This window comes from Hyperolius riggenbachi, chromosome 3 (assembly GCF_040937935.1).
Source record: "Hyperolius riggenbachi isolate aHypRig1 chromosome 3, aHypRig1.pri, whole genome shotgun sequence".
In the NCBI taxonomy this organism is placed as follows: Eukaryota; Metazoa; Chordata; class Amphibia; order Anura; family Hyperoliidae; genus Hyperolius; species Hyperolius riggenbachi.
In genome coordinates this window covers 375,902,369-375,913,850 of record NC_090648.1, presented here as the reverse complement: position 1 = coordinate 375,913,850, position 11,482 = coordinate 375,902,369, and the positions used below count along the sequence as shown (strand labels likewise).

Here is an 11,482-nt window from a genome sequence, read left to right as displayed (position 1 = left end):
GCACGAGGCACTCACTGCTGCACAGCTCAGTAGTCAGTAAAGCCAAGTGAGATGAGAAGTCAGACTTCGGTTTCCCATAACAGGGCTGAATGATCATTTATAGCATTGCAAAATGAAATGGTGGCATTTTTCTAAACTCACTGCTCTATATTAAACAGCAAAAGGGAATATGTTTTGCTCCATATCCATTCATAATGCTGTGCAAGAATAAGCAGAACGGGCCAGCTAAATTCTTTATATTTGCATTGCTAAAGCCTTCTACTCATGCCTGACTTAAGTGGGCTGAGGTGGCCGATAATGACCGCCTCAGCCAATAATCACACATGCGTACGGCAGCCGGCAACTCCCAACCCGTGAGTGATCCACCAGACGGCTCTGCTCCCCCCCCCCCCCCCCCCCCCCAGTGACGCCATTGTTCACACAGCTCACCCACCCACCCTGTGAGGTAACGCACAAGACACTTGTTATCCCTCTGTTGCCCCCACGTAGCAACACAGCGCGTCGTCAGTTACACAGCTAAAACGCGTGTGCAGCCCGGCCCAGTGACATCGCCCGAGGGATTAGGTACTGATCCTTAACGGGTGACATCCTTCAATGCTGCGTACGCACCTTAAGCGTGCTGGAAGAAGCCGATGGTGTCTGACACACCAACAGGACATTTAAAAATAGCCTACAACATAATATGAAGACAGGAGTTGTGGTAAATATTGAAGCAGAGCTGGAGAGAGAGAACAATGTACAGTTGGCATAAACAGGATGACTTGTAAAACATGATGTTAATACACAGGAGAGTTTGTGTGATGTACAAACATCAGTGAAAAAGGGGCCTCAGGAACGCAGTTGACTTCTGTCCAATAATGCCCTAGAAGGCTACTCCCATCTCTACACAGAGGACCTGATTTCCTAAGGCATCCATCAAACCTGGACTGAATTACTTGCATCTGTTTGCTATTAAGTGGACTGGGTGTACCATCCTCGCCTGGGTAATGACAGATTCTAGTGATGGTTGCTGAGATACATTTAAAAGTGTAGTTGTGTGATTGCATTTGCAGGCAGAATTCAGAGCAAGAGCTTTTCTCTAAGGTAGCCACACATGATTCAATAAAAAGATTAGATTTATCTGAGTTTTCAGAGGTTGTCTTTTTTTTATAAAACTGTACAATTTTTCAGAAGATTGAACGATGTAGGATAGATTGTCAATTTCTTGATTTATAGTCCCAAGCAGCAAGTTTTCAATATTTTTTTTTTTTATAATTGAGTTAAAATTGAACACGTGTGTGATATATTTTTCATATAATGTAATTAGAATTGATTGAAAAGACATAAAAAAAACTGTAATGTGTGGCCACCTTAAGTGTATTAAACCAAAGTTCCACTTTTTTCCATGAAACAAAAATCTGCCAATTTACTAACCTTTTTGGAACCACCACAATGTGGGTGACAGCTGTTATGTTTTACTACCTAACTACAATCAGCCTTTCAAAATGCAGTCCATCTGGAGATGCTTGGAGATCACTGGAGAGGTCTTGGCAAATTATGCCCATAGTATACTTAACTACTTACTATTGTTGGGCTTCTTGTTTTATCATCAACTTTTTTTTTTTTTTTTAATATCAGGACATATATCAGACTCCTTTTCCACTCCAATGTTTCCCATTACTGCACAGCGGAAAAGAACTACAGCAGTCAGGAGGTTTCCTTCACGGCAGGGCTTACTTTACAGGACAACTGAAACAAGAGGGATATGGAGGCTGCCATATTTATTTCCTTATAAGCAATACCAGTTGCCAGTGGCATACCTACCATAAGGTTGCATGTGCTCACAGCCCTGGTTGTAGCTATGGCTACCAGTTGCCAGTGGCATACCTACCATAAGGTTGCATGTGCTCACAGCCCTGGTTGTAGCTATGGCTAGGGGTGGCGCTGTGGTGTTCAGCCACTGTGTTCTTCTACCTGGGACCTTTTTTAATAGTTTGGGCAACACTTTAGAAAATAGCGGCAGGTTGTGCATGGGATTGTACTACTTCCTGCACTAGATGTAGCAGCCCTCCCCCTCCCTGTCCCGTGGGCAATGTGTTTCCTTGCTTTCTACACACAGCCTGCAGTGAGTGAATGTGCAGAGCAGCAGGGTGAGTAGAGAGAATGATTGCTGTGCTGCAGCTGGGATATTAGCAGGGAGAGGTGGCAGGATGTGTTTAGTGCTTCAGAAGTTGCCCGTCATTAGTAGTCATGTGCACTGGCTGCTGTAATACCAGAGTGCCCTGGACTATTGATTATTTATCCTGATCAGAGTAATTAATCAGTAATGCAGGGCAGTCTGCTGTTGCAGAAGCCAATGATACAGGTGCTGACAGCCGCCTTCTGTAGTGAGCAAAGAAGCAAGCTCCTGGTAATTTAGATTAGTGAGTTGCAGGAAAACTTATTGCTTTTCCCAGCTCCCCCTCCCGCCCTGTTGTCTTCCCCCAAGACCCTTTCCTCTTTTCAGATTTCAGTGGGCTCTTTTGCTGCCTTTCTGCCATTTCTCCTTTCCCACCAGGCTCTCTGTCTCCTCCTTTGTATCAACCTCTTTCGTATGTCCCCCTTTTGTGACTGTCCAAAGAGGAGCTCATAATCTAATCGTACCATAGTCATAGTCTAATGTCCTACCATATTATTATTATGATGTATTTATAGAGCACTGACATCTTCTGCAGCACTATATAGAGTACAGAGTTTCATAACAGATAGCTCCATCCACATCCCCCCAACACGTCAACCCTCCCATCAAAAAAATTGGTTGTTTTGGGGGGAGAGGTAGGTTGTCTGTAAATAATCATCATCGGGTGTGAAATTCCCTAGGTACGCCACAGCCAGTTGCCTGGCTATCCTGTTGATCCACTGCCTTTAATACTTTTAGCCATAAACTCTGAACAAGCATATGCAGATCAGGTGTTTCTGACATTATTGTCAGATCTGACTGGATTAGCTGCATGCTTCTTTCTAGTGTTATTGAGACACTAATGCAGTCAAATAAATCAACAGGGCTCCCAGGTAACTGGTATTGTTTAATAGGAAATAAATATGGCAGCTTACATTATTCTTTTCACTACAGTTGTCCTTTAAGCTTCCTTTGGCATAAGTTGAAGTTAACATACAAATGTGAATGTGAATAGGACCTCTTCTATTTTAAATTATTTCTAGGTTTACTGTTCCTGCAACTTATCAGTAATAGTAGGTTACTGTCTTCTCTGCATAGCTGTGGTTTTAATGCAGTTCACTGGCCCATCATGGAGTCACTTGAGCACTGCTTTCTGAATTCAAGGGGTTACTTACCGCACTGTCCATGTAGGCCTCTGTCCAGATAATATCATGGTCATGGTTTATCACCATTGGTCGGCTTAGTACATGCAAATACTCCATCACATTTTCCTGGACATCAGCAAGAGTGGAAATTTGTGTGTAATATCCTGTAGGGCGAGAGGAAAAGAGGAGTCAAAACATGCTACAGGTAAAGAGGTGTCTACAACAGCTCTAAGTCAAGGTAGCATCCATGCTCTTCATGCAGCTTGAACAAGGTACCAATGAGCTTGAAGACAACTGTGAAAAGAAAGTTAATCAAAACCTCTATCAGATGCACTGATAAAGATGGACTAGCCTCACTAAGAAAAATTTATCAAACAATAGCTTCACAGATTATGTTGCAGGATGCTTTAGTCTGATGAAGAAGCAATGCCTTTCTGGTAACTTTTTACACAGCAAAATTAACCTTATTGCCTTGAACCACAAAAATACTGGACTTTTAGGGCAATTACACAGTTAAGACAATACCAGCCCTTGTTTGAAATATGCAGGTACACTCATAGACACAAAGAATAGTTCAGGAACCTTTGTTACTGCAGGCAATCCATTTCACATTTTCAGCAAACGTCACCTCTCTCCCAATAAGATATGTGAATATTCGGACCTGGAACAAATTAAGATGAATTAATACAAAAAAACAAACCTTAGAGAAAGCCCACTACCAAATACAACACTATGAAAATGAAGAACCTGGGCATCTATCAAATATGGTTGTCCTTACCATTATGCATTTCATTACATCAGTCATTTAATATCTGTGAATACCTCAGATTATGTAAGCTTTAATTTAACCAGCAGTTAAAAGGATGGTCCAAAAAAATTGCACAAAAAAACAAAACAAAATCCACTTACCTGGGGCTTCCTCCAGCCCCTGGCTGCCGTCCTGTGCCCTCGCTGCAGCTCAAGTGGCTCCCGGCGTCCTCCGCTGCAGAAGCCGACCTCGGCAGGTCGGCTTCCTGTGCGTTCCACGCCGCGGGTCACGTGGTCCGGCTGACGTCATCAGGTCTGTACTGCGCAGGCACAGAACTACTGCTCCTGCACAGTACAGACCTGATGACGTCAGCCGGACCACGTGACCCGCACCATAGAGCGCACAGGAAGCCGACCTAGCGAGGTCAGCTTCTGCAGCGGAGAACACCAGGAGCCACTTGAGCTGCAGCGAGGGCACAGGACGGCAGCCAGGGGCTGGAGGAAGCCCCAGGTAAGTGGATTTTGTTTTTGTTTTTCGTGCTTGGATGTTTCCTTTAATCCATATACCGTAGTAATAGGATATTGCTGCATTTACATATACCAAGCCTGCAGTGAAAGCATCTAATTATTAAATGTATAATAAGTGCTAGGATCCCAAATACACCCATATCTGGTACTCACCCTCTTTTCTGGCCAATTATATTTCTCAAACACCGGCTCATAGTCTTCCACTGCTCCATCAGTTATGAGCATAATTGCTTGGTTGCACAGTCCACCCTGACCAGCCTCTTGGAACTAAAAGTATACAGTACAATGAAAAGCAAAATGGCAGTAATGTAAGGCATCCACAGACGTAACCAGTATTAGACATTTAAAGAGAACCCGAGGCGGGGTTCTCACAACAAAATCCCCATACAGAGGCTGGCTCTGCCTATAGAGCCCAGCCTCTGTTGTTAATCAGATCCCCTCTAAATCCCCCCTGCGCTCAGCCAGACCCCATAAATTACAGCCGCGCTGCCGACACGCATCGTGTCAGCAGCGGCTGTGTTTAGCTTCCTAACGTCAGTCTCCGCTCTCCCCCGCCTCCTGTATCGCTCCGGTCCACGCCCACGTCCCATCCCTCCACGCTGATTGGAGGGAAGGGACGCGGGCGGGGACCGTAGCTCTGCAGGAGGCTGGGGGAGCGTCAAGACTGATGTTAGGAAGGTAAACACAGCCACACAGCGCGGCTGTGATTTATGGGGTCTGGCTGACTGCAGGGGGGATTTATTGGGGATCTGATTAGCAACAGAGGCTGGGCTCGATAGGCAGAGCCAGCCTCTGTATGGGGATTTTGTTGTGAGAACCCCGCCTCGGGTTCTCTTTAAGATCTTAAGTTATTATTGTCATGTTAATGAGCTGCTTTAAAAAAAGAAGAGGCAGACTTATTAAAGAGATGCCACCTTACCTCTCTCAGTATTTTGAATGCCTCAATAAGAGCTTTGCTAACAGTGCCCACGCCTTTTGCCTGCAGCTCATCCACCAGCTGTTTGAAATGCTGGAATGAAGGACAGTGGAAAATAAGTTATGGGATTAAAAAAAAAAAAAAAAACACTCTGCCTAAAATAACATATTGTTTATAGAACAACAGATTAAGTCCTCTGTTTGATCTTCTATTTTTTTTTAGGGTCTCCAGCATATAGCTCTCATTGGGTCTTCATTTTCTGTCACTCCTCCAAAAACTGCACTGTCCCCATACTCCTGTATTCTCTTTAAAGTGTAACCAAGGTGACATGTGACATGATGAGATAGACTTGTGTATGTACAGTGCCAAGCATACAAATAACTAAGCTGCGTGTATCTTTTTCTTCTTTTTCTGCCTCAAAGAGTTAAATCAGTCAGGTATCATAAGTCAGGTATGCAAGTGACAGTATCTCTCTAGTCGGGACCTAGTCGGAAAATAGCGTAATCCTCACCGATAACAAATTGCAGCAATACAACTCTTTTATCAGAGAACAGCTTCTGAGTGCAGAGTAGAGATAAAACAGTCAATAGTTCACATATTTTGGCTTAGAACTCTATCGGACTGGGTGAAAGACTGTATTATTCAGTTGAGATAATACAACATTAAACCTACTCTTTTAGCTGATACACAGAAAATAAAAGTGAATGGTTCCTAAAAAAGTCAACAATTGAACAAAAGAACAATTCCACTTCGGGTGTGGTATCGTCACCATAAAAATCAAATTTCAACAGCAACTGGCCTGAGTGTATTAAGTGATAAAGATGCTAATCCTGCATTCAAAACTTTCAAAACTTTTTCTGCTGTTATGATTTGGAGTTATCACATACTTAAGGAGCACTGGCCCTTTAGTAGTCGTGCCAAAGAATTGCATGCTGGGGGTTCTTTTTAATCTATAATCTATTCCTCCTCTTCCCTTTATTTCCCTGCCAGCTGCTTATCTGAAACCTAATTACCTACTCACTTGTGTTTACAAGCAAGGCTGAGGTGACTCAGCGATTGGAGGAGACCAGAAAAAAAGTAAAGGGCAGAAATGACATCACGAGTTAGCCTTAACTGTGGGCAAAAGACATGGCCCCCACCAGGAACAGAATTCTCGTAATTTACTTTATAACATTCACTGAAATCAAAACGTGGACAGTATAATACATGTGTTATGTAAGTAGATCAAGTATTTATCTACTTATATATGTGTTTTTTTTCCCTGGCATAGTATGGCTGATCCTACTGCTTTAAAGAGACATCATAACGACATATAGTAGAATGTAATACAGCCGGTCTCCTACTTACAAACATGTTCCATTCCGGGACATTGTAAGCTGAATTTGTTTGTAAGTTGAGTCCTGTGTTAAACATGGTGAAACGTGGATAAATTATTTATTTTCGGACAACTCTGAATTTGGACAAGTAGCATAAACTATCTGTTTTGGTTATTTTCAATGTGCTTCTAAAGTTTTTTTTTACTATTTATAAGTTTATACAATCTTGTACCATGTACCATCAAAAATCTGTAATAAGAATACAGTATGGTATATTTTGTGCATGAAGACAACGCTGCATCTCTGAAAGGTTTGTATCACTGAAGCTTCGAGTCGTTTGTAAGTAGGGGACTATCTGTACATTATACAGGATACCCACTTTTGGTTAATTATCCTGGTTTTAGCATTAGACATACTTCCTATATGTATATACTGTATATTGCTGTATATTGGTATGTAAGTTTGCCCTCCCAGTGGTGTTTAGCCTAGGTTATGCAGATATGTGTACAAATAAAGGAACACACCATACCTCCTTATGAATATGCAAGTTGTACCACCTAATAGGCGAGAGCTTGTGCAACTCAATAACCTAAGAAAACAACCACAGAGCAGTGCTCACACAACCATGGAAAAAATGTAAACGTTCATTGGGTCTACAAAACATGAAAATTGCACCCTAGTGACACCCTCCCATCCTACCTATTGCCACGCACCCCACTAAAACCCCACTACTCACTAAGTGGCTACAAGAGGGGAGCTCTTGTACCACTTCCTAAGCCAAAGGGTTGTCAGACTGAGTTCTGCATGCAATACTACACATTCATGCCACATGCACACTCTTGTATTTGCCTCTGATTGCAAGCACAGTGCAGGGATAAGATACGCCAGGATAGTCGCTAGTGTGTCCCTACACATTTTGCATCAACAATACATATTTAAAAAATAGTAGGATAGTAAGGCAGTATAATAAAGAGCTCTATTATAGAGGCACACTAAAATGATGGGAACTATAATAAGAAACACTAAAATTGGCTACTGTAATAGGGAGCTTTATAGAGGAGAATATTAAATGGGGGCTAAACAAGGAGGCTGCTAGAGTTAAAGGACAACTAAAGTGAGAAGAATATAGAGGCTGCCATGTTTATTTCCTATTAAACAATACCAGTTGCCTGACAGCCCTACTGATCTATTTGGCAGCAGTGGTGTCTGAAACACCAGAAACAAGCATAGAGCTAATCTTGTCAAATCTGACGGTAATGTCAGAATCACCTGATCTGCTGCATGTTTGTTCAGGGTCTATGGCTAAAAGTAATAGAGGCAGAGGTTCAGTAGGACTGCGAGGCAACTAGTATTGCTTAAAAGGAAATAAATACTGCAGCCTTCATATCCTTCTTGCTTCAGTTGTCCTTTAACAAAGTTTTTAGCCACACTTTCTTTTTATGCCACCTGCAAAATAAGTCCCCACTCCCTCCACTAACACAGGGGTTCCCTGGGATCCAAAAATGAGTTAAAGGGATCCTCCAGGGTAAAAAGGTTAAGAAAGACTGCTCTAATTTCTAGAGATCCTATCCTCTAATCGCTCACATCAGTACCATGGGTATATTCTAACCTCTAATAATCTCTGACATCAGTACCATGGGTATATTCTATCCTCTAATAATCTCTGACATCAGTACCATGGGTATATCCTAACCTCTAATAATCTCTGACATCAGTACCATGGGTATATCCTAACCTCTAATAATCTCTGACATCAGTACCATGGGTATATCCTAACCTCTAATAATCTCTGACATCAGTACCATGGGTATATTCTATCCTCTAATAATGTCTGACATCAGTACCATGGGTATATTCTATCCTCTAATAATGTCTGACATCAGTACCATGGGTATATCCTAACCTCTAATAATCTCTGACATCAGTGCCATGGGTATATCCTAACCTCTAATAATCTCTGACATCAGTACCATGGGTATATTCTAACCTCTAATAATCTCTGACATCAGTACCATGGGTATATTCTAACCTCTAATAATCTCTGACATCAGTACCATGGGTATATTCTATCCTCTAATAATCTCTGACATCAGTACCATGGGTATATCCTAACCTCTAATAATCTCTGACATCAGTACCATGGGTATATCCTAACCTCTAATAATCTCTGACATCAGTACCATGGGTATATCCTAACCTCTAATAATCTCTGACATCAGTACCATGGGTATATTCTATCCTCTAATAATGTCTGACATCAGTACCATGGGTATATTCTATCCTCTAATAATGTCTGACATCAGTACCATGGGTATATCCTAACCTCTAATAATCTCTGACATCAGTGCCATGGGTATATCCTAACCTCTAATAATCTCTGACATCAGTACCATGGGCATATTCTAACCTCTAATAATCTCTGACATCAGTAACATGGGTATATCCTAACCTCTAATAATCGCTGACATCAGTACCATGGGTATATCCTAACCTCTAATAATCTCTGACATCAGTACCATGGGTATATCCTAACCTCTAATAATCTCTGACATCAGTACCATGGGTATATCCTAACCTCTAATAATCTCTGACATCAGTACCATGGGTATATTCTATCCTCTAATAATGTCTGACATCAGTACCATGGGTATATCCTAACCCTTAATAATCTCTGACATCAGTGCCATGGGTATATCCTAACCTCTAATAATCTCTGACATCAGTACCATGGGCATATTCTAACCTCTAATAATCGCTGACATCAGTACCATGGGCATATCCTAACCTCTAATAATCTCTGACATCAGTACCATGGGCATATCCTAACCTCTAATAATCTCTGACATCAGTAACATGGGTATAGCCTAACCTCTAATAATCTCTGACATCAGTAGCATGGGTATATCTTAACCTCTAATAATCTCTGACATCAGTACCATGGGTATATCCTAACCTCTAATAATCTCTGACATCAGTACCATGGGTATATCCTAACCTCTAATAATCTCTGACATCAGTACCATGGGTATATCCTAACCTCTAATAATATCTGACATCAGTTACATGGGTATATCCTAACCTCTAATAATCTCTGACATCAGTACCATGGGTATATCCTAACCTCTAATAATCTCTGACATCAGTGCCATGGGTATATCCTAACCTCTAATAATCTCTGACATCAGTACCATGGGTATATCCTATCCTCTAATAATCTCTGACATCAGTACCATGGGTATATTCTATCCTCTAATAATCTCTGACATCAGTACCATGGGTATATCCTATCCTCTAATAATCTCTGACATCAGTACCATGGGTATATTCTATCCTCTAATAATCTCTGACATCAGTACCATGGGTATATCATAACCTCTAATAATCTCTGACATCAGTACCATAGGTACCGTATATCCTAACCTCTAATAATCTCTGACATCAGTACCATGGGTATATCCTAACCTCTAATAATATCTGACCTCAGTTACATGGGTATATCCTAACCTCTAATAATCTCTGACATCAGTACCATGGGTATATCCTAACCTCTAATAATATCTGACATCAGTACCATGGATATATCCTAACCTTTAATAATATCTGACATCAGTACCATGGGTATATCCTAACCTCTAATAATCGCTGACATCAGTACCATGGGTATATCCTAACCTCTAATAATCTCTGACATCAGTACCATGGGTATATCCTAACCTCTAATAATCTCTGACATCAGTACCATGGGTATATCCTAACCTCTAATAATATCTGACATCAGTTACATGGGTATATCCTAACCTCTAATAATCTCTGACATCAGTACCATGGGTATATCCTAACCTCTAATAATATCTGACATCAGTACCATGGGTATATCCTAACCTCTAATAATATCTGACATCAGTACCATGGGTATATCCTAACCTCTAATAACATTTCACAGCAGTACCATGGAGAGATTCTACCCTACTGTAACCTCTCACAGAAGTACCATGGAGAGATCTTATCCTCCTGCAATCTCTACCAGCAGCAACATGGAGAGATCCTTTCCTCTAATAATATCTCACAGCAGTACCATGGTGAGATCCTACCCTACTGTAATCTCTCACAGCAGCAACATGGAGAGATCCTATCCTCTATCAATCTCTAATCCAATAGCAGTACATGAAGAGATACTATACTCCAGTAATCTCTCACATCAGTACCATGGATAGATCATATCCTTCTGTAATCTCTGACATCAGTACCATGGAGAGATCCTATACTCCTGTAATTTCTGACATCAGTACCACAGACATATTCTATCATCCTCCAATCTCTCACATCAGCACTATGAACATGGCACATCTCCCCTGAAATCTCACAGCTACAGGAACTGAGCGTATCACTATCAGTTTTGGATTATAACCTACATATTCCTGTAGCAGAATTTGTGCTGCAGCCAGAACATGAAACCCCATAGCAACAAGCAGAAAATAACTCTAGTGACAGTCCCAGATCTTCCTGGCTGCCACTTCCTGACACAAATCACATTTCTGTGCCAAGAACAGCTAATAAACACTCCATTGCTTCCTGCTGCATGAGGTTTTCCTTACTGAGACCTCTTTTACATGAAGGTTGCATGGTCTCCCCATGTTTGTAGGGGTTCCTTCTTGTGGTTTCAGTTTTGTCACACTATCCATACACTCAGGCC

At 41.5% G+C, this 11,482-nt stretch overlaps 1 protein-coding gene across 10 annotated transcripts in view; it reads right to left on the bottom strand.

Annotated features, from left to right (window-relative positions):
* The window catches only part of CACNA2D4 (calcium voltage-gated channel auxiliary subunit alpha2delta 4), a 394,977-nt gene that overhangs the window by 313,963 nt on the left and 69,532 nt on the right, over positions 1–11,482 (bottom strand). For all 10 annotated transcript variants that reach the window (XM_068277214.1, XM_068277216.1, XM_068277215.1 and 7 more), the window contains exons 10-13: positions 5,477–5,566; positions 4,711–4,824; positions 3,865–3,943; positions 3,313–3,446 (exon numbers count right to left, since the gene is read on the bottom strand). In XM_068277214.1, the coding sequence (XP_068133315.1) occupies positions 3,313–3,446; positions 3,865–3,943; positions 4,711–4,824; positions 5,477–5,566 (417 nt within the window). The remainder of the gene's footprint in view (positions 1–3,312; positions 3,447–3,864; positions 3,944–4,710; positions 4,825–5,476; positions 5,567–11,482) is intronic.